The following is a 24,588-nucleotide window of genomic DNA, read 5'->3' as shown; positions in this document are numbered from 1 at the left end:
GAGCTGGTGCTGCATCTCAGCTCCCTGGGTAGCATCCTCCGTGCCTGCGGCTCCCTCGTGTGGTGCATCCCTGTCCATCGGGGCACCAGCTCCGCGGATCTTCACCCTGCCAGCAGTGACTGTGAACCTCTCACTGTGCTCATCATTCTCTGTCTCTTTGCTGTCCCAAAGCACACTATCTGCCCAGCAATAAGCAGTACGTTTCTTCTTTTTCTTTATTTCATTTGATAGACATTATATATGTATATACACACAGTACAATACTTTTCTTTTGTGATAGAGAATAAATGAAAGTTTTCATTGCTGGTTGTTCGTTAAGTCAACAGATTCCAGTTAATAATGAAAAAAATTCAAATGTTTAATATCAAAAGCAACTTCAAGTATCTTCTATACATTTTAGTATTCAGTATATAGGAAGGTGGTTTGGGGTGCTTGTTTTTATATCAAAAATTGTATTTGAATAGACTATTTTTACCCTCATACTTTAGAGTACTATTCATATCAGGCATGGAATTTAAAATTATGTTTGTCATGGTCCCAACTAGCTCTTCACAAGAACCATAGGTCACTTATACAATCAGGCATATGTTTCAAAACAGGGTTTAATCATCAGCAAAGTCAAGGTGCAATAACCATGTTTAGAAATGCACTATTTCATTCTCCTAAAACAGATTAAGCTGCAGTCCTTGATGTGAAGCAATATACAACACCACTGTTTGCAAAACAATACCTGACTTAGGCATAAATAGTACTTCAGTTCCCCGAGCTATTTATCCCTTAACCTTTCTGTATAAAAATAATTCAACTTAGGCATATATTGCACTAATTTTATCATACTGGATAGCTCTCACCCTGCATTATGTTTTCTTTGCTGAACTAGGATTACACTAGGGTTTTAATTTCCATGGAAAACCTGGGAATAGGGCGACAGACACACATATGGTGTGCAATAAATGGTAATCTATAATAGCAATAGTTATCTCAGAGGCATTCACAAAGGAAACTACACATTAGACTTGGAGATCATTTTCTCCAGTAGATTCATCATTCTCTCCTGTAACTGTAAGCTTTGAACTTGAATGATGTTCTGCTGATCCAGGATCCTGCGCACTTCTCTACAGGTTTCTTCCATAGCTCTACTCAACTTCTTTTGTTCTTCCAACATGGCTTCCATTAATTTTAGCTTCTTCTTTTGGAAACTGCAGTTTTGCATTTTTCTTTTCTTAACTGGTCTTTCTTCAGCTCTGAAATGTGAATATTTGTTAGAAATTAGAGACATATTTATAAAAAGAAAGAACCCAAAATTTGATAGCATATTCTTGGCCAAGCTACAACCTAGTCATATTTTTAAACCCCTGTGTTCTCCAATAAATTCCCTCTCGAGTTTGTGCCAAAACATAAGTATTTAATGCATTATTGAATAGTGTTGCAGATTGTTAAAAAAAAAAAAAAAAAGAATAAAGAAAAGATTTTACATCTCTTTGTTTTTAATAAGAAATTTCTCTGGAGAATACCAGGCTTTTTTTTTTTTAATCTTGAATTGAATTTATACAGTGTACTGGGAGAGACATTTGGCTTATGTGGCCATTGAAACTTCCAATTGTAAAGCCAGAGAAAGTGCTGCATGGTTACATGTGGTGGTATCTTACAGCTTGTTTTTTACAGCACTGCATCAGTAAGGCTGGTCCCACTCCAGAATATGAGCCTCAGAATTTGCCCTTGTGCCAAGACACAGCAGTGGCACTGACCCTCTTTTTTTTATATTCCACCACAAAACATTGTAAACATGAAAAGACAGAAAAATACCTGGGGGTTCTGGTTGAGAGTGGCTGACCATGGGCCAGGTGTGCCCAGGTGGCCAAGAAGGCCAATGTCACCTGGCCTGGATCAGCAGTGCTGTGGCCAGCAGGTCCTGGGCAGCGACTATCACCCTGTACTCAGCACTGGTGAGGCCACACCTCCAATCCTGTGCTCATTTTTAGGCCCTTCATGACAAGAAAAACATTGAGGGGCTGGAGTGTGTCCAGAGAAGGGCAATGGACATCCTCATTTGAAATATGCAGAGCTGCCATGTGGAATTTGGGGAACATTTTAAGAATTTCCTCTATGCTTTACCATGCTGGGTTTCTGTTTTGGAAGAGAGATAAACAGGGCAATAAAGACAGTGCTCTCAAGGTGTAAACGTCACATGGCTGCTCTAACTTGGGGTGACAGAGCCACACAGTCAAAACCAGCCCATGTGGCACACAAGTGAGAGCACACACACAGATCTGGGTCTCTTAACCTGCAGCCTAAGAAGGAACCATGCTAAACTGTGAGAAAGGAAGAAAGGCATATGTGTAAGTGCGCTACACATCTGGGAAACCTCCAGTTAGAGCTGGATAACTCCTTTCCTAACTTTAAGTGAGAGACCATGTCTTCATTTACACTTTTTGTAACTCCAGACTGGAGTCCCCAACATCAAAGATATCTGATGATGTGTCTTGAAGTCCCTTGACACAAACAGCAGTCTCAGTCATGTTCTGCCAAATGCAGTATCCTTTCCAGGTGAAAAGCAATAATGAGATAGTACAGTTGTGACTAGAATGCCATGTCAACATGCTGCAGATTTTAAGACATCCCTGAATAAGGATAACTTGAACTCTTGAGAAATGTGTTTTTATTAATGTGAAGAAGGGTAGTGGGGGTGAGGTCACTCAGCTGTGACAGATTTGTATCATAATTTGATTCATGTTCTTATCCTACTTGACAGGCTTTGTGCAGCAGCCACTGTGACATTCAGATCTGTCAGCTGGAGAGATAAACAATCCTTAGCACCTGAAAGGCTTAATGCAAATATAAGAAAAAGACACAGCCCCTTGACATTTAAGAGTGCAGTGACCCAAAAAGGGTGAGATACTATCTACTTTGGAAGGTATACAATAATCTCAGCTTTGCAGGTTCTATATAGCATATTTGATTTGGGGCATCAAATAAATGTGAATAAAATAAATACATGCTGCTCTGCTCAAACTGTGGGTCTGCTCAAACTGTAAGTCAAGCTTGCTGCAGGTCACTGAAATTATCAGTCTCACAATCCTCTGAGAATGGGTCTTGGATAACACTAAATTCTGTTTATCTCCTTTAACTCTAAGGGCCAGAATTACTTCAAATGTGGCTCTCACAGAGGTCAATCAAGTGGAAAAGATCCTTCTGTTGTCTAAGGACAGCACTGAATCTGTTATTCCAAGTTTCCCATCACTGCAGTAACAATCACAAAGAATGCTTGCTTTCTGATAGGCAGAGCAAGAAACTTTCTGAAATGATGATATTATTTTAGCCAAAGTCATCTTTTGAATTTAAACTTGTCTACACATAGGATTCAAATGTTGGAAGCTTGATGAATCTCTGTTCTCTTCACCATACAGTGCTAGAAAATAGCTGTGGTAAAACCTCTTGTCTTGAAACCAGTACGAGCTCACTCCACAAGAGGGCTTATGTGTTGCCAACATAAGCACTGGTGAGGATGGTTCTTAATAAGGAATGAGAGAGAAAATCTGAGGCTTGTCAATGGTACTGAGCTGCACTGAGCATTGTGTGTCTTTCTTGGTAACAGTAGCCACCATTTGGATTTCAATTTACACTGAGACAACAACAACAGCAACAAAACCATTATAAACCAAGATGGAATGATTTAGATTGAAAGATCTAAAATAAGCCTTATTTTTAAGAGAAAAGAATCTTTGACGTGTTTTTCTAGAGTCTGTAAAGGATTTTATCTGGTTTTCAGTTAAATCCATCAAAGAACTGTAGGACATGAAACCATACATCCAAGACAGCCTTGCACAGCTCCAGAGAGAAAGGAGCAGCAAATTTTTACTGTGTCAGCAGTATCTGCAATCTACTAATAACTAAAAAATACTCACTGAAGAGTGCTGGCTCAGAACTGTGTTTCAGCACAGAGAAGTGCTCCCAAAAGCAATGGCCCAAGGATTCTTCAAGGTCTCCCAAGTACTCCCTACATTTGTTTACAGTAACAAACACAACTTTATAATTAGCCTTCATTGAAAAGAAATACTTATTTCAGAAATTTTCAGAAAGTCCAAGCTTTGGTGATGGTCCCAATCTCCTTTTCTCTCCACTGACTGATACTGAAAGGGTTCTATGATCACTCACAAGTTCACAGTAAGGAATGGGCACATAAAATCATCTCCTCTACAGAACTGCTGCTGAAAGGGAGCTCTTGAGAAGGGCCCTACAAAAGAAGGCTCTAAAGAATCTAATTTACAAGCAAAGAGCACTTGCAACATGAAACAATGTAAAATGTCCAGTGATGCCCATCCAGTGATGAGTTATTTGATTATTGAAGTGTTTCCTCAGATTCTCAGCCATCTTTCTTGAGAAGTTCTAGGTGTCCTGGGCAGCATGTCAGAGATCCCTCTCTGTCAGTAATGTTTTATAACAAATTCAAGAGAGCAGCAGGAATATGGGTTCAGCACCAAGTAACACAAGCAGCACCAGTATCCTCAAGGAGGTCCAGCTAGGAGCATGTCTCCTTTGCCAGTGCATGGGCACAAGAATAAGGATCTCCTGATGATGGCATCAATCAGTTCCTGATGGCCGTGCTCCATGGTGTGCTCCTGTGCAGCCAACACCTCTGTGACAACAGGGGTGCAGCAGATCCTGGCAGCACCCACAAGCTCCTGAAGGAGCACCTCCCTCTTTGCCAAGCCTAGTCTCTGAAGGTAGATTTTGAGGGAAATCTCAGGAAAGAAGAGTCTAGGCAAGTAAGGACCTCGAATACAATCTGCTGGTACTCTTCTGCTGGGCTTCCAGTGCCTATGGCAGAGTATACAAGAGATTGGCATTGGTATTCCTCTGACCACATGAACCAAGTGTGGAAGAGCTCTGGCACTGGGACCATATTCCATCAGAACCTATTTCCCTGCTATGCTCTAAAACAGGCAGGCAGGGTTCCAAGGAAGCAAACCAAGGGAAAGAAATTGTTCCATCTCACCTAGGAGACTGAGCAGAAATGATTGTGTGTAATGGACACGAGGGGGAACAAAGCAAAACCTCCAGATGCAATCAGGCAATGTATTAGGCAAGTCTCAAATGCATTTGCTGTCTGCCTACCTAATACCAATTTAATTCATTGTTCAATTAAAATTTCCTTGATTGATTGTTTACACTTATACAATACAGCTTGTTTCAGGGACATGTGTGAATAATTAATGAAGGAGTTGAATACAAAGAGTTCTCTGTTTATCAAAATGTATTATCTTCACAAAACCCTAGCAACAATTCCTCATTTCTGACTACTTCATGGCACACGGGTCTGCAGTACCATCAGTTCTTGGAATTTATGGCTTTTAGCACCTAAAAGCTGTTTCTCACTGGTTTGGGGTTTTTTAGCTTCGTATAAATCTGAGCAGACCTCCGTAATCCATGTCTTTAGTAAAAGAATTAACAATGGTCTGGATATAATCAATATTAATATTAGAGATTATATAAAGATATTCAGAACATAAGGACTGAGGATGAGGCAACCTGGATCCTCTGGTAAACTAGGCTCATTCAATCATTCAAATACATTCAGGGATTAATGAGACATCCTTGAAGTAAAGCACAGAAAAGAACCACAAATGGCTTGGAGCCTGGGCAAAGCACCTTGCTAGGATAACAAGCCCGCATAATGAGTTAAGATGCACTGCATAATGCATATAGCCTAAAGCTCTAACTTCTTTGTAGATGATGCCCATTCAGATTTAAATAGCCATAGCATAATTTTAGAAATAGTAAAGTCTTTGCCAAATATGTTGTTTCCCAAATTAGCATCATCACCAAGTTTTAATGCACTTCTTTTAATCCATGTCTTGGCTAGTTAATGTTACCAATTCTTACTTTTTCTTCCTGTGTAAACTTTCTGGAGCGAATTCATTCATCTACATTTAAAAATTAAAAAATACCAGACAGTACAATCATGGCACACAACCACCTTGCCAGAAAGAAAAAAATACTGAAAGGTTCTCCAATACACTGAAAAGAAAGGTAAGCAGAAATAACATCTGAAAGTTCCATTCACTAAATTCACATTAGAAACAAGGGACTGGTTTAAACAAGGATTTGCTTATCACTAGAAAGAAGGGAAGAGTGAATTCTCCATCTTCTGAATTTATCAGGTCTAGACCAGACATTTAGTATTTCCCAGAGTGAAACAAATCATAGAAACAAAGAAGTGGAGGACAGCAGAGACAGGGGGCACCTGAGTGCAGAAGTGCCCTGCTGAGGGAAGGACCCTCTCCATAACATTTCTGGGCTCCACATAAAAAATGATCACATTCAAGTGGTATCTAACAAGAAGTCAGACTAAATACCACAGTGGTTTTATTACGGTCCTTTAATCTATGAAAGTAACTCTTTCACCCCCATTTTCAGTACAATAGAAATGGCAGAACACATGAAGTCTGAAGTACTTTCACACCTGTATAAATATGTTCTGTCATTATTTTACTATGAAAACAAAGACCATAAATTAATCCACAGGGTGAAAAAACACTGTTTTCAATTAGATAAAAAGTCATTTATTGTGGTGTCAGGAATTTGGATTTTAAAAACTTAAGCTGCAGTACAAGACTCCACCACATTGCATTATATTTTATGACCACAATAGAATAATTCTATTATTGTCAGATGTTTGGTACTGTATAACAGTGTCAGAGAAGTGTTAGAACAATACTAAGCAATTACAGGCACCCCTTTAAAGGGATTCCAAATGTTTCCCTCATCTACACACTTGAAACAAAAATTCAAGTTAATTTCATCTCACATTAATTGTATTATCACTAACCAGCAGAATTTGGGTTTTGTAAGAAGGTCTTGAACTCAAAGTTTTTCAAACAGAATGCAAAGAAAACGAGTTTCAACTATTTTTATCTTGACAATATATATGTACTGATTGAAGTACAAAAGGTGACATTTTTTGCTATCATGAAAGCTAAATATTCAATTGAATTTTTTTTAAGCTATAATTTATATAGCCAAGTAGACTCCTGCTATGTTCAAAGATACTGTGAAAAACACAAGCTGACACTCTAAAGCTGTGTTGGAGAGTTTAAAAGAATAACAGAAAAGTTTTCAGAAGTTTAAAAGTTATTTAGAGAGAACTACTGTTTGAAAGTTTTCTTCCCTATCAGTTGTTGCCATAACATTAGGATTTTTATTACTGAAGAAAAAACCCTGTAATGTCAGTTGTAAAATATACAGCTGCAAAACACATCTGTATTTTCATAGAGACATGAGTGTGTGTTTCTCAAAATAGGGAAATTCAGGACCTAAAACATTCTTTTGATTTCAATTCCCAGAATTGTCTTTTGTTCTTTTTGTGAATCTGTTGGATCAATTGTCTGCTGTTCAGAGGCAAAGGCGTTGATAAAATAGCCAAGATAGACCCAAATTTTTTATGCTATTTTTTTCTCTCTCATTGGCTATTTCAAAGTGTTTTTCAAATACAGGATGAGACACTAATTGCTTAAGCTATAAATTGCTTCCTCAGTTCATAATTTTCCATTAGTAAAATAATTAACTTCCTTGTCTAACATGGCAGCTCTAAGTGGTTTTAACCCATGTGGTATCACTAGCAAGGAATGTATTTTCTTCTGGCCAAGAAAGGGTTCCCTACTCTGCTCTCATTCATCTGCCTAAATTAAACAGGTCAAAGCTGGACAAGCTTTTCAAACCCCCTAGGACTATTGGAATAACACTTTTTCTCCTTCCAGACATGAGCCCCATTATCACAAGTGGTTTCTAATGTTTGATCCAATCACGATGCTCACCTGGAATATTACACTGATCTCTCATGTGGCACCTACTGCTCAACTTCTCCTTTTCTTTTAAAACAGGGGAACTATTTTAACTTGTGACCATGTAACTCTTGCTATTCAGTGATATGCACAATATTCTATTGCCCAAAATTCTTTCATAGTGGAGACTGTGAGACCATGGCTGAATTTCTAAAAGTTATGGAGGTCCTGCCATCCTGAGAGCTGTCCTGTTCTTCCCTGCAGCTTCCAGACCCCCCTGAGCCATCCAGTACAGCCACTCCTAGCAGGCAGCAGCATTGCAGGGGCTGAGTGGCATTGCCCCCCAGACTTGCAGCCAGCTGAAAGCCAGCCTGTGCCACTAGGGGCTAGATTTAAATGAGATGCAGTTTCTAAATTCAGCCAAGTTAAAATATTTTTTACTAGAACAGGTTAGGGTATTTCCTTGGATAAAGTTACAAATAAATTAACAAACCAGTGAACCTGAAGTTGACTAAAATGCATCATAGCCTAAATTTTCCAGAGCTTATAATTTAGTGACTGATTTTAGTGACTTCCATTTTAGCTGTAAATGAAAGCATCTACATGACAGAGTCCACCTGCAAACTGTGGGCACAACAGAATTTGGTTTGGGGTTGATTAACTTGATCTCTGTGAGGAATGTCTATGTTCTGTAGTGAAGCCTGGTGTAGCAACCTCTGTCCTCTCTTATGGTACAAAATCTGTGTTGGCCTGGAGTTGTCCCTAAGCTGAAAAACTTAACATCCAATATTTTTAAAAAGCCTGATGTTATCAAGTCGTCGAGTGAATAAACTCCACAATGTTTGTGGAAATGTGACCTTCTAATTAAATATTAAATAATGTTATTGTAAATCCAATTGGGAATAAAGTTATTGCATCTGAAATGTGACTGTGGAGTTTGCAAGTCCTAAAGTCAAGCAAGTTTGTGTATCAGGAATATCAACTACTTAAAATGGACTAGGATAAAAAAATTGTTGCCTGTGAACAAAAAGGTTGCTATAGTTCAAAAGTTATACACCCTAGTAAATATTCATTGCCAAAAAAAACCCCAGTTTTTAAAATTAATCAGTTATCCAAGAACTATATGCTTGAATGATTGACTGAATTTAACTTAGTTTATTCATCCAAGAGTGGGTCTGGAAACAATAATTCGAACTTGCTCAGTTGGTTCTTCTTCCAGCTCAACATCTTTACAGTTGCATGACTGACAGGTAATTTTACTGTTACAGTTAAAGCCTCACACATTCATGATAAGGATCTCTAGGATCAACTTTTTTCCTGCCAGAAAACTGTAATCAGCTCTTATTTCACACCACTCTGGGTGAAAAATGAGACCAGTAAAGTCTGAAATTTATATCAAGAGTACAACCCTGCCTTTTGTTAAAATGTTGCCTTCCAGGGAACTCCAATCATATCCGAAAAAAAAAAAAAAAAAAAAAAAAGGAATCACATGTTTGCATCTCAAACTAGCATTTACTTTGAAAAAAATTACATTCTCAATTGTATTTAAAATGATGCAATGTGCTTTCAAACTGCATGAGCAGCTTTTCAGTGTCCACAGAAGTATTTATTTTGCATCTTTTCACCATTTTAATAATAACTGAAGCCAGAGAAATTTCATAGTCATATCAAAAGCAGAACTAGAGCAAGCCAAAAATCATCTAAGCAGTATGTTATATCTCTGATTGCACCGCAGGACTCTCTTGAACATGCCTGTATTCCTTTTATGAACACTCTCCCTGATGTGAGCCGTGACAGGCATGCTGAGTTTTGGCAATAATATACAACTTTTTGCCCAGTTCTCCTACTCCCTCCCAGTCTTTCATAAAGGAATAAAGAAAATGCCCTAATTCAGCAAAGTGACTGAGACTGGGGAACAGATCTCATTTGTGATTTACCGGAAAAATACAAGAGCTGTTAGAGAAAAATGTGTGAGGGTGTTCCCTTTACACAGCAAATTCGGTTCATTCTGCAAAATCCTAAAAAAGAGGGGGAAATAGATGCTACCTCAGCTTGTAAGAAAGCAAGCTTGATGAGCTCTCTGAATGTTCATCTTCAAAGCATTCTTCCCTTCCTTCATATGTAAACTGGTTATATGGCAAGTAGAGGGGTGTAGACTTGGCTGATGGAGACTGCGAGGCCTCTGTCTGAGATGTAGAAGGACCTGGCTGCTGATTTTCATGCATTTTCACATCGCTGTGGTCTGTCACTTTGGATAAGATCCTATCAATGGTTTTGTAGTAAGGCCAGTCAGGTGCCACAGTTTCACTGTCAGTCATGCATTTTAATTTCCTGTAAGAAAAGGCACACAACATTAAAGCTTGTTTTCCTACAAAAAGTACTTTTCATACAGATCTATCTCAAAACATTTGTTCTGGTCACATTTAGGAGTCAAACTGAATGCTTTTAATGAGAATAAAATTAGACACTTTTCTTCTTTAACTTCCAGTGAAGCCTTTCAGGTTCTTTTCCTAGGTTTGACCTATTATAAAAAGTTTCATGTAACCCCCAAATGAAATTCAATACAGATAAAGAACATTACAACTTCTAATGGAAACAGGATTGTATTGGTGGTTGGATAATTTTCTTCCCCTTAAAGTATACCCAACTAACCAATTTGACAGCAGTCCCTGACAACTGGACTAAGCAACGCACCACAGCCTTTACAGAACTGAGGGCAGCCCTGTGCTTTCATGCTTTGAAGAATGAATATTTATTTTCTATAATGAATACAAGTGGCTATAAATATAATGCATATCCTTTTTCTAATATGGCTTAAAAGCCCTGAAAGGCCTTGGTAAATATCCTTGTAACAACCATGAGATACAGACATCTGTTCATTTGTTACAGAATAAAGATCAGGGTAGGGAAAAGTACATAGTTTCATTAATTTACCAAAAAAAAAAAAAACAAAAAAAAAACAAAACAAAACAAAACAAAAAAACCCCACAAAACAAAAAAACACCCCTAAAACAGTTAATAATGCATTAGAAACAGCATGCACAAAAACATTACATTACAGTGGACTATCAACCATGACCCTTTCACGTGTATCTTATGAGATTTATTATTCAGTCCTCAGACAAGTTCACTGCTACCCCAGAAGTTACCCAGTGTTATTTTATTTTCTTTTACTGAGAAATATGAAACTGAGGTACACAGATGTAGTATAGATCTCAAAGAAATTCCACAGCCCAACTAGAGTCCCAAACTTTCTTTTCATTTGCCTCTCCCAGTTCAGATCTTGTTACTCTAAATCAAAATGCAGGAAGGGAACACAACAGGAAAGGCAAGACCAATGACAAATGCCCCATTTTCATAAACCAGATTTCATTCAAATTAACAAAAAGCTGAACCAAATCTGATTCTCACGGCTAGAGGTTTGCATTTGCAGGTAAAAAAAAAAAAAACCAAAACAAAAAAAAAAAAAAAAACCAACAAAAAACCAAAAACCACTATTCCTGGACACCTGGCTCACCCTTTTTTTCTTAAAGCCTTTCAGGTTTTTCCTCAGAATCCATCCTGCCCACACCAGTCTTGCAAGAGGTAGAATTAAATAACATGTAAACATGAAAACAATGGTGCCAAACTTAAAAGTGAGAACTTGAAGTTCTTCCTCTTAAAAACTGTCAGCCTAGAGTAAGGGAAAATCCACTAGTGAGAAAAGAAGGCAGTAAGATTTGCTTAGATTTTAAAGCCATTTAAGGATTCTTTTCTCCTTGTCCTTGCAATGTCTGATGAGCTTTTCCAGCTATTTAGAAATGCACATCATAGTCCTGCAAAGCAGAGCCTCACAGCCATCCATACTTTTATGCCCTCTATGCATTCAAAATTTTAATTTCATACATATTTCACAACCTACTGCTGCAATTTCATAGTCAGAGAATATCGAGCACAGCCTACAAATACATGCACGCCCATCCAGCACAGAGAGAAAACAGCTAAACACAGGCCTGACAACAACCATCAATTAATATTGATTATTTTTAGTTCAATTGCTGAGGCTGTTTGCATGAAAAACAGATCAATTATGCCACTACAAGCTAGTAGCCAAGCCTGCATGCCATATTTGTTTGCCTGTGTTGAAACTCTCAATGTGTTCAAGCTATGAGGTTTAAAACTGAATTGCAATTATGGAGGGCATTCACTGTGGTCAGTCATCCCAGGGGAGAGGTGGCAAAAGCCAGGGGTGACCACATCTCAGCCAGGCCACTGCCAAGTCCAGCAGCTGCATTAAGACTTTGTGGGACATGGTTTGAGCCCTTAGGACTGCAAAGCATTGTGTCAAAAAGAGTAGGACAAGCTTAGGGCTGATCCTCTGGGAACAGGCTTGTACTGAGCCGTGTCACCAAGGTCCCCACCAGCAGAGCTGCTGCCCCACCAGGTCATCCCCTCCTGTTCCAGCATTTGGCCATCCCAGAGGAGGACTTGGCATTTGTCCTTGTGGAGTTTGATGGGGTCCCTGTTAGCCCATTCCTCGACCTGCCCAGGTCCCTCTGAGTGCCAGTCCTGCCCTCACAGGTGCAGACTGCAGCCCCAGTTTGGCATCATCTGCAAACCTGTGACCTCCACCTTCACCTTTGGATTGCTGATTTTAAACAGGGCATGTCCCAGTACAAAACACCTGCAGTCCTCCACTGGGAATGAGTTTCTAGGCAGAATACAAACCATTAACAGCTACTCTGTGCCCAGAGATCCAGAGTTTTCGAGCCAGCTGGTAGTCCTTCCCCTGCAGTGTAACATCCCAGCTTGGATGCAAGGATGTTCTCGGAGACTGAGACAAAAGGGTTTGTACTGTGAGCTAGACAATACTTTGCTCTACCCTCATCCACAGATCTAGTGCTTTAAGAAAGAAAGCAAGCAGGTCAGTCAGGTGTGATTCAGCGCTGGTAATTCCCAGTCACCAGCAGTCATCACCTTCTCCTTTCCATGACTGGAAATTGCTTCCAAAACTTCTTGTTCATTGATCTCCTAAGGAGTTGAAGGGAACTCCTCTTAATTCTTGTTCCTCCTGCCTTTCTGAAGATTCAACAGCCTTTTTCTGGTCCCTAGAGACTTCCCTCAATCGTCACAAAGTTTCAGAGATGATTCCTGACTCAGTCCTTCCCTACTGCTGGTATTTCTGATAACTGCTGCAGGCACACCCGACTGGGACATGTGGGCAGTGACGGCTGAAATACAGACACCAACTCCCCTCAGCCTCATTACTGCATCTGCTTCCATTAAAACACCCTGTGGGGATTTTGGGGGCAACCCAGGTATAACTACAGCCTGGGGAAAGAAGAGATTGAGGGCAGTCCCATCGGGAAGGAGTTGGGGGTGCAGGTCACTGAGAGGCTGGACATGAGCTGGCAATGTGCTGGTAGCCCACAAAGCCAAGATTTATCCTGGGCTGCAGCAAAAGCAGCAAGGCCAGCAGGCTGAGGGAGGGGATTCTGCCCCTCTGCTCTCCTGAGACCCCACCTGGAGGGCTACAAAAATACTCAGAGCTGCTCTGCCACGGATACAGGCTGAGAGAGAGAGGATTGCTCAGCCTGGGGAAGAGAAGGCTCTGGGAAGAACTTATTGTAGATTCAGACTAGATATAAGGGAAGAAATTTTAATCAGAGTGGTGAGCCACTGAAACAGGTTGCCCAGGAAGCTGCGGATGCTGCATCCTGGCAGTGTTCAAGGCCAGTTTGGACGGGGCTTTGAGCAATCTGGTTTAGGGAAGCTGTCCCTGCCCATGGGAGGTGTTGGAAAGAGATGGTCTTTAAAGATCCCTTACGAGCTGAGCCATTCTGTAATTCAATAGAAGGTTTCCAGGAGTAGATATTTTGCCTGAGTAGGTTGGTGATTTTATTGCTGTTTGAGCTCAGCTGTGTACTCAGACCCCCTTTTCTTACAGAACTATGACAATTTGGAAGGAAGGCTGTTGTTTATTGTCTGCTCACAGAGCTGTAGAGCTGCAGTTATATAAATGCAGGTGTTTCTCTGGCTCTAAATGCATTGAATGGATACTAATTCTACTTCTGACTGTTTACCATAGCTCTGAGCTAAATAAAAGGGATCACTACCAGGAGGTAGACAAGAGAACTGTGTTAGCTTAAAAGTAGCACCAGCAGCAATCAACTACCTGTATGGAGTCTGGCTCAAACACACAGAAAAAAAGGATGAAACAGGGAAAGAGATGAGAAGATAAGGGAAAAGGGAGTGTCTCAGTCCTTTGGAAGAGAAATAGAAATGCTACAGCTGGAGGTAAATAGGGAGAACATTGACTCCAATAGTGTTGATGGTTTAGCTTTCTGGTAAAAACAAACCAAATAGCTACCTTCATAAAACTAATATTGAATTCCAGGATTTACTGACTTTTAAATATTTTTTCTACAACTGTCTGAAGTCCAAAAAACCTAGTTAGACAGCTGAGGGCTTTTGCCTGTATTGAGGTAAATGTAACCCTGGAAAAACTGGAGTCTAAAGCAGAGATTAATTTACTGCCCTCAGTCATTAGCATAACTCATCACAGCAACCTTAGCTGCTTCCAAGAGATAGAATTGGGGTTTTGTTTGTTTTAATGAAACATGGGGATGTTAAAAGAAACAGGACAATAGGAAGGCTGGAACGCAATAGTCCAGAAACGAGAGAGCAAGGTGAGCCAAACATTAACACTTTGCAATTGGGCACATCACTGCCTGAGGGAGCAGCCATGCAGGAAAAATGAGGTAAGAAACAGAGGTAAGTGAGAAAGTCAGCAGAGCTTGCAAAATAAATTCACACTGAGTTTATCTGGACCTGTTGCTGTTTCATGAGGCTCTATTAAAATCCAGCTGAGAGCAGAGGCAACTGAGAACTCTATCCAAAAACTCAGGGATCAAAGTCAGATTTCCAGTGGACAAATACCCAAAGCATGCCAACTGAGTTAATTTGAAAGGTGATTGCCTGTCTTATTCCAGAGAAGTGAATAAATTAATGGACTTTTGAGATCCCACAGCCAAAATGCTCCACTGAATAGACTGAGACAACTGTTGAGTCATTTGTGCTGCCATTGACCTTTTTTCAGACTTTATTCTCTGCACCTATTAATCCACCTTAAAAAAACTGTCACAATATTATGTTCTAAAGAGGTTTTGGTTTTTTTGAAAATCATCATTATTTAGTCTGCAAAAAGCAAGCAATCTATAACTTGCTTCATTTTTTTAGACTTTGCTCAAAGCAGGATTGCTTTTTTATTATTATTGCAGCATTTGATATTACTACTTGCCTTAAGGAATGGATACAAGATCCATCTCTTGGGGTTTCTAGGAAAAGCTTTCAAAATAAATAATAAATAGCAACTGTTTGTGAACCAATCAATGGTGAGGAAAAGAAGGATGATGAAAGTACAATGCTAAGTTGTGCATCTGCTATAAATTATTGAAATTAAAGACAAAGATAGTAAAGTGTTCAACTTTTTGCAGTAATTTGGCTGCACTCATATTTTATCATTTGCTGTAACAGAGGTCAAATTTTCCAGTTGCATAATGTCAGAGAGTATAGCAATGGATTACACAAGCAAAAATGTTTAATTGCTATCATGTACACATGAAAATAAAAAATTAGACTACTCTTTCATTCAAATCATGAGACTGATTCAAATTTACCAATCATTAACATTAATTGACTGCGATTCAAATCAAAGAGCAACAGCTGCATCCTGTTTTCTATGCTTTGGGGAGGGTGATGTTTTTGAAAATAATAAATTTGCATTCACACAGTTCTTATTTTTAAACATCAGAAGGAATCAGTCAAAACTGTGGACCACTGTGCAAGCTGTGCTTCCTTTTTATAAGTATTGTGTCAGTGGCAACATGAGAACAGCAGTCACAGAGCACTGTGGCACAGTGAGATCAGCACATTAGCAGTGACAGGACAGTGCTTTCTTTGAGAAGGAATAATTGCAGGTTCACATGAGCTGATAGCCCCAAGTAAGCTGCACAACACAAAGAACTGGGCACAGACTCTAAGGGATGCTAAACCTCAAGAGCTGGCACACTAATCTCAGGAAAACTTTTGATGACCAGCACATGTGAAAGATTAACTTTAAATTCCAGGAAGCTTGACTCAGCCCTTCCTTCCAGGATGGATAAATGGGGAGCTTCATGCAGCTCACCACACAGGTATCTTTGAAGCAGAACATTAAAAACCTGGTGGCTGTCTATCCACAGCAGATATTTCAGATTTTACAGCAATCCCTAAAAGCAGAACTTTACTCAAATACACCTGCAGAAAGAATTTTCCTTCCACCTATGGCGTTGAGGAGAATTTTCCACCCAGTCAATTTCCACGGTGGATGAAATGGTCCCTTAATACACTGAGACTCCAGCAGGAATTACTTCAGGTCACGGTATATTTTTCCCTGATTAGTTTCCTCCAAATGCACTTGGACTACAGTAATGCAGAGGAATACAGGAATCACTGCCAGCTCAGTCCATTGTCTCACTCTTGTGACAAAGGTCAGTGCTGAATACTTCAAGAATGATTTTGACAGACAGCTTTTGAGGGCACATTCACCCATAAAAACACATGATTATTTTTCCATCAACAGCCAGTAATATCCTGAAATCTGCTGCCCTTCATAACTCTACCTAATTGGAAGACAAAAAAATCTGGTTTTTCATTTAATAAATCTAATCTTTAGTAAAAAAATAGTAGTAATAAAACAACCTGCTGATCTCTTGGTGTCAATGATTTCCAGTGGCAATAATTCCACATGCTAATTATGCAGTGCAATACAGATTTACACGACTTCAACTAGTTTTGCATTTCTTGCCTTGCACTTCTTATAAATAACTTCTTGTATTATGGCAAAAAAATCTGCTTTACATTCTGAAAAATAGTGCATATTTGTATGCACTTCTGAAATTCTTTTAGCATTCACAAACTTTTTTTTACACTTCTCTTAATAAAGAAAGCTTTCCACAGCTCAGACAAACTGTTCTCTAAACATCTTCTCATTCTCTTGTCACCTTGTTGAAATATAGGGCAGAATTAAAGGAGGTAATAATGAGATAAAATAAATTTCTGTTTGTCATTTTAACCCCTGAATAATGTTTTCACCTCAGATGCGGAGGAATGGGATATGAACACCCTAAAATTGCTTATGTGAGAGATGCATACTGAGCTACACCTGAGGTAACTTTACCTGGCAGCACAAATCCCACATGGGATCCAAACACACCCAGATCCAGGGTGAATCCCTGGGGTGGGAGCCCCTTCTGAGCCCCCTGCACTGTGCACACCCATGCAGGCTGCACTTGCTGCAGAAACTGCAATAATTACTGGCCAAGAAACACTCCTGCCCTACTTAGGCATATGTTTGCCTGACTTGGACACCTTCTACTCAATGAATGGCTTGCACTAAGCAGAATAAAGAAAACATTTACTGAACTGCCTCGTAGAATGCCATGGGATCCTCAAACTGGAGAGCACCATTATAAACGTGTTCACTGCTTTCTGTTTCAGAACCCTGTATGATTCAGATCATCAATATCTATTTCAACAGATGCCCCAGGATAAGCCACACCAGTGACAGCACCTTCAAAACTGAACTTCGTTAAAAAGACTAGTAGAAATATTCAAGTACTGCTTTTTCCTTTTATGGAAAAAATACACATATATGTATTCATTCATATATATATATATATATATGTGTGTGTGTGTGTAGTAATTTGTAGGACAGGGGTTTTATGTTCCTTTATGAAATTGTGGCACTTAGGTAAATAATATGATCTGATTAAATATTTTAATGCAGTTTATTTCTGTTAAAGGAGGAGTAGAGGCCACTCCACCCCTGCAGGACTGTTGCCTAAAGAAGTACAGGATCCTGCAGTGGGTGCAGAAATAAGCTCCTAGGTGCAGAACACCCCTCCTCACTCCTGCTACTGGTGCTGCATTCTCCCATGTCAACTCACTAACCCAGTGTAATCTTAACAAAATATTATCTCAAAATAGAGCATTATCCCACTCTCAGGATCTTCCTCTCCAGTTTGTGCCACAGGGCAGCAATGATGCTCAGAAATGCAGTGATGTAAAGCATCTTCCTCAAGTGTCCTGCAGGCACCCAAACACAAATTCAAACTCGGCTGCCTCATAGCAAAGCCAGCAGTCAGTGGCCACTCACATCATTTACAGTTTCACCACAACCTTCCCCATCCTCACACACCACCAAAAAGTACCCAGAAAACTAGAAATTGCGAGTAACAGCTTCTGCTTGCCCCTGTTCTTCATGCCACCTCATCCTGACAGCAAAGCACACAGGCACGTGAACAAAAAATAAGAAGATGCACTTTATATTCCAGAGCACAAAATGAAACAGCACTGTGACAGCACAAGGCAGTTTTTAACTCTCCTAAATTAGCATCTCAATCAATAAGCAGGGAGCTGCCATGCACTGCAAAATAGAAAAGCAGATTGACAACATGCAACAGAAGCAATCTTAGAAGTTCACAGAAATAGAAGGATATGTCTTAAAAGTGTGGTTTCTCTCACACACACTGTGCATGCATGCGAGTGATTTTATTTCTTCCCTTCCCCCAGTGCAACTTTAAAGTAAAAACATTAATTAGGAAAAAAATTGAGACTCTCTGATGGATGACAACACTGTAAATTTAGAACAAAGGCTGACAGAAATAACCTATTCCACTTGGCAATTACGGCACTTAACTATCGTGCAGTGTTGCTGCTACAGACACCTGTGAAATCTCAGTGCCGAGATGCAATTCCCAGCAGGGAGGACTGCAGATTCAGCAGACTAAGCAAAAGCCTGCTAGCCTGCAACTCCCAAATCTGCATCTGAGTGGGAATTGCTGGGCGATGCTGGACAAAAATTTATCTGACTTCCAGCTTTCTCATCTACAGTCTGGGTGAAGGAAACTGGATGGATTACAGCAGGGTTGGTAAAACATTTTGGAGACGTTAGGATTTGCCACAAAACATCAGGTTTAATATTATGGCAAATGATGTTAAACATTATGCTTGTGGATCATAGAAATGTGGAAGGACATTCAAAGTTAAGGGGTTTACAGGATTTTCCCTAGTTTTCTATTTGATGAGCAGTCTCTGCATTAAATACAGTGAGGGTGCCTTACAGAAAAGCGAGCAGTTTTAACATGGTTGCCTGCTGTAATAACCTTTTTTATTATTAATATGAGCTTTGAGGAGAGATTAAATAAAAGAGTCACATATTTGATTTTCTTGCATTACAAGCACCTAGCTCAAATCACCACTCAGGATTTCCAGTATGAGGCAGTTTGTGCTTCGCAGAGATAAGAATTTAAAAAAAAAAAAAAGAAGAGAAAAAAAATGGAAATATTTCTGTTAAGTTCTAATTATTTTTCTCCCTGCAAACAACAAATCCACAAATGCCTCACGTTTTCTGAAGCCAACTTCCCCTCCTGACTGCTTGCCTGTTCTTTATCATCCCCTCATAGACACCTCCGCCCTCCCCCCGACTCCTTTGGAGCAGTATTGACGGTGCACATTGATTCTCTCTGCAGATATAATAGTTCTTTCACTGCTGCTGCTTATAATTATAGCAATGTGTGTCACTCAGTAATAAGACATTCAATTATTCTTGGCCCCGTGAAGTGTAACCCTTCAACTCACGAGACCAAAATCGAGGAGCATCAGCCCCCCCAAACATTATTCTGTTCTAGTTTTCTTCTTTTTTTTTTTTAACTTTGCCTCGCAATTCCGATCCTCAGTGGCCACTTGAAACTGCAGGAGTTTCACTGCAAGGAATTGGCTGCCAAGCTAACATAATCAGTCCCCTCAGCAAAGACCAAAAAAAAACCCAAAATCTCTTTTCCCCATTAAATACATTTCCATCCCTCTGCATCATAACAGTGCCAGCTAATTTTAAAGCAACAAAGTTGTCCCAGAGTTTGACATGAAATGGGGGGGACAAATTAACAATGACGTAACAGCATTGGCAAGAGAGAATTTTAAAAGCGATATGAACAATCTTTAATCTTTTATCGACAGATTTCCTCCAGGAGACTTCTTTCTGAAAGGCAAAAATCACTGCGCCATCCCTGCTAAAATCTCTTAAAATAAAAAGAATGAACTGAAGCTTACCTGTACTGGAATGTCATATTTGTAATTTTTATCTTTATTTCCTCTCCGTGGCGAATTTCTCCAGTCATTTCAAAGAGTTTGTTAGCCATTTTCTCATAAACTTTGGCATTCCTTTTAGTTTGTTTCAGCTCATCAAAAAATTCTTCCCAAACCAGCATTAAACCTCTCATTTCTGCATCAGTCCAGTTCCTGGCCCTCCTGTGTTTCTCAGTCTGAGAGGAGACAATGTAACTGGGAATTTCTGCTGCAGCCATTGCTGACTGACCTAAAAGGGTTTTAAAAGAGGACACTTAATATAGATTGAGTTTTTAGTTTAGGTTTTTTGTAGTGCAAGACATGCATATGTGGATAAAGAATTTGAATGACAACAGAACATATGAAACCTTTTTGCAACAGCTTGAAGCTTGAGTGCACAAAATGGGGCCTACATCTGACAGGCAGGAATTTAGTTAAAAGCTTTTAAACAGAGAAACGTCATTTTGATGTCACGTTTCCATAGCAACAGAGCAACTGCATAAGCTACAACAACAAAAACCTTTTAACTGAAAGCCAAAGAATCAGGACAAAGTTGACAGGCCATCAATATTAAAGCTTTTAAACACTTTAGGTTTAACAAAAAAAAAAGATCTATGCAGCCTTTGAGAAGCTACTTTTAAGTTTCTACTTCTTTTTTAGCTTTCCCTTACCTTTTAGGCAGACAATCTGCTAGCAGGGGGTCATGGTCGCCTGAACGAGCTTTTAAGTTGTGCCTTGACAGACTCTCTAGGAGGTTGCAAGGACTGAGGCCATGTACACAAAAAAAAAAAAAGCTTTTTTTTTTCGCAAAGATATTCTGCAAAAAGAATCAGCCAGCTTTATGAAAACTATACATCTCTAAGCTAATAAATGTTTAAGCAGGCAGGCTCATTAAAAAAGAGCCTGCATCTGGGCTTTAGAACATGCAAAAAACAGTATTTAAGTGTTTATATAGAGAGAAATATATACAAAATTTCAATATAAAGCCACTTTTTTTTTTCCCCGAGATGTTTTGCTGCTGATAAGCACACACTGCAGTCCTGTCAGTATGAATTTGCCTTTGTAGGTATGTATTACTGTATGTGTATTTTGTATTCCTAGTAATTTAGATGCTATTTATGCAGCCTGTGTTCTGCCTTAGGACTGCAGCAGAAGCATTTCACCTGCTTTATGGGCAACCTAAAAGGATTATTCAACGAGTTAAAAAAAGGCTGCGAGATGCTTAGAACTGTGAATAAATTGCTTTGCTGTAAAACAAGCATTTTGAGCTGGTTTTTATATAGGGCTAAATTGTGCCAGCAGTAATATCAGAGAAGCAGGGCATATTCATTGTATTAAACACTGCAATACAAGCAGTGGGCCAAATCGTGCCCCACTTACACTCCTGCAGTCTGACAATAATCTTCCACAAAAGAGTGAGATGCAGGAACTGCATTAATTCCAGCTTACCACCAGCTAAATAGAAAGATGTTCATTTCCTACAGTCCCAATAGAATTGTGTTATGTAAAATATAAATAAATAATCCACGGACATTTCTTCTTATTATTTTTGTGTTTCAGCATATAACAGCAATAACGACCTCACTGCAGGGCATTTCCTGAAGATTAATGGCAGGCAGGGGTTAATGGCCCGAGGCTCACCCAGTCAGTCGTTAATCCCCAGGAAATGTTCCGTGCCTCAATCCTTAATGCTTAAGTATCCTATAAATTGTAAGTCTTCTCATAACCACATCCTTGATCTTAACAATAGTTAAAAAATGCAGAGCTTGGTTTGCATCCTGGAGATGGCAAGGAGAGTACATACTGTTCCTAAAAGGTACTCTATTGACATTTGTGGGACCATTGCCTTCTTTCTATTTTATTTATTCTACTGAATATTACAAAAGGCACAACAGCATACCACAGAACAAGGTGGGGGTATGAGGGGGTAGAATTACATGTACTTTACACAGGAACTTCCACTGATCCAACCCTGAACATGTCTCTGTCAGAAATATACCTGCTGAGTCACTGCCTTCCTAAGGGAAAAAATGAAAAGGAGAGAAATAAAGAAAAAATCCTCTAGCTTCCAAATAACTGCTTTTAACTACTAATATGACAGCCTAGCAACTATTACCTTTAAAAATGTGTAAATAGCAGCATATGTTGTGATGATGATCTTGCATGGTTTGTCTCTTGGGTGGCCAGCTGGGAGACATCACATGATCAGGGGACAGATGGTGGTCAGAAGAGGATCAGCTGATGACACATTCATTTTATTAATTTATTGTTTTGTTTTGAAATTCCTGTCACTTAACCTTGGGCTTCAGGCAGCTCTTTTAATAAAACCGAACCAACCTCGGCTGCCTGTGGTCACAGCCACTGCTGGACATCACCAGGACAAGTTTAAGGAAGCAGGGCAGAGTCCAAGAGGAAAACACCATGGCTTTGGGTCTGATTTGGAGCTAACACACATTAATGTAAAGCCAGGCTTGCTGTTCAACCTTTAATCATCCATTAGAGGTTTGCTTTTCTCCCTCAAACTTTAAACCACCTATGTTGTGAAAATGCCAATTAACACCAGGGAAACCCATAGCATGGCACACACAACTTGCCAAAACCCAAAGGTATGTGTGGTCTCTGCTTTAAGGATATTTTTAATCCAGTTTCAAGTACAACAATGAGGACAGGGTCGGTGAAAACCTTTCCAGCTGCACCAAGTTTTTCCTGTCATAGTCCACAAGTTTCCCTTCCCCTCTCCATCCACATGTGCCTGGCATATGTGTGGCTGTTCCTTGGGCTCTGTGCTGGCCCCCAGACCCCAGGATCCTGCAGAAGGGGGGTGATTGTTCCCCTGTGAAATTCACATCTCAGCTTTTCTAGATGCTGTTTCCTATTAGTGTACTTGACAGATTGATATAGTGGTATAGTGCTATTTAACGTCTGTTAAATAAAAGAAACGCTTTCTAATAATATCTCCCTTATTCCCCTCCTCTCAGCACCTGAAGGGGATCTAAGTTTCAAGGACTCAGATTCTACCCCCTCCTCCTTTAAAAAATCGTTGACAATAATTATGGAGACCCCACATTGCCTCCTCTGCCTTGCCAAAGCCCATGTGCCAAGTGGTTGACAAAGTGACTGTTTTCCTATGTAGGTCTGAAAGCAAGAGGAGTTTTTTAATCCCCAAATAATTCCTGCAGTCTTTGCCAGAGCCAGGGGAGGGAAGATACACCTCTCCAGGCTGTGCCTCTCCTGATGTTCTGCACATCTGTGCAGTCCCTAGGCATCATTAAGCCCCTGTCCTGGTCCCTGAGCCCTGGATCTGTTTGTCCTCGACAAACAGCTAAAACAGGAGCAGCAAACCTTTCAGGGGAAGAGCAGCTCTGTGTCAGCAAGAGCAGTCCCTGCCCAGGAGGAGGGCACGGGCAGGAGAAGCTCTATTAGCATTTAGCTGCTTCTTGTCCCTCTCCAGCTAGAGGCCAGTCAAGATTTGTCATTTACCTCAAAGACTACCTGGTCACCAAACCCAGAATAGCTGCTGACATGGCAAGCTGCAGCTCTGCCAGACTGAAGGCACTGACACCCCTCCTGCTGTCCCCTCTAACACCTGATTGCAGAGTCCTCCAGCACCAGCTTCCTCCAAATCAAGGACCAAGCTGGCACCAAGCGCCACACAAGCAACTGAAGCTGCAACTGTTCTCATCAATAAAATAAGGACATTAAAGTCTTAGAAACCACTGAAATACAAAACTGAGGTACTGAGTACACCTTTGTACGTGACTTCCCTCTGTAGGGGAAAATTGTTCTCCTCCACTCTCCTGCTCACCCCAGCCCCTCCTCTGATGGGCAGTGACAAGTTCAGAAGATATTCTTGTGAACACCTCACTGTGCTCGAGTATCTCACTTGTGCTTTTTCCTTCCAATGCACACCAGCTCAGAGGAACATGAATTTAAAGATCTTCTTGCAAATCTGTTCTTCATATCATCTGTCTAAACACCCTACCTTTTTGCAATCATTATATATCAGCTTGAATAATAGCTCTCACAGCTGTTCCACCTTTCATGGTGATCTCTAAAGATAACAAACCTCAAACAGGGTAGAAGGGTTTATAATTTGCAGCTGTGGATCTAATGAAGTTCCCCTATAAATGCTGCTCTCACAGAGTTTAGACAACTCCATTAATCCTTACATATCTGTTGACTAAACCTCAGGTGATCTCTGCTAACTGACTGTGTATACAGCCTTCAGCTTTGCAAGGGTGGGCTAATGCATGCCAAATAAAACTTCCTTCAGCCACGTTTTAGGGAATGGTGTTTTCCGCTGTGCCTGCAGGGGAATAACGGCTCCAATCACTCAAGCACCAGAGCCCAGCCCACAAACTGAGCCATTACACTGTGATTACAGCAGAGCATGTCCCGTCCTGCTGATGGGGACTGTGGTAGAAGCCAGGCAGAAACCTCTGTGCAAATCAGAATTTATTCCACTAAGGACACAAGAGATTTCTCCAACTTCTCCTAAATGTGCTTCTGTGTCTGAAATCCCCACGGGAGCTGTCTACAGGGATGCTGACACACAGGTCACTGCCTATAGGGATTTTTAGAAATGGAAGAACACTAGCTTTGGTCCAGGAGAGTCTTGATGCCAACTGGCAGCAAACACCAGTGACACCAGGAGGAGGAG

General features: G+C 40.1%; 1 protein-coding gene across 1 annotated transcript; it reads right to left on the bottom strand.

Annotated features, from left to right (window-relative positions):
- Window positions 1-241: 241 nt before the first annotated feature.
- Window positions 242-20,349, bottom strand: MSANTD1 (Myb/SANT DNA binding domain containing 1). Its single transcript, XM_054295592.1, has 4 exons — window positions 20,297-20,349; window positions 19,914-20,178; window positions 9,828-10,112; window positions 242-1,244 (listed from the first exon to the last, which is right to left on the bottom strand). The coding sequence occupies exons 2-4, from the start codon at window positions 20,165-20,167 to the stop codon at window positions 1,004-1,006; spliced, it is 780 nt and encodes a 259-aa protein (XP_054151567.1). The 5' UTR covers window positions 20,168-20,178; window positions 20,297-20,349; the 3' UTR covers window positions 242-1,003.
- Between the last annotated feature and the right edge of the window lie 4,239 nt (window positions 20,350-24,588).

The sequence above is a fragment of the Melozone crissalis genome, unplaced genomic scaffold (assembly GCF_028551555.1).
Source record: "Melozone crissalis strain CALT ecotype California unplaced genomic scaffold, PUWL_Pcris_2 ptg000006l_1, whole genome shotgun sequence".
Taxonomy (NCBI): Eukaryota; Metazoa; Chordata; class Aves; order Passeriformes; family Passerellidae; genus Melozone; species Melozone crissalis.
The sequence above is the reverse complement of the archived record's forward strand: the minus strand, read 5'-3'. Positions and strand labels throughout refer to the sequence as shown.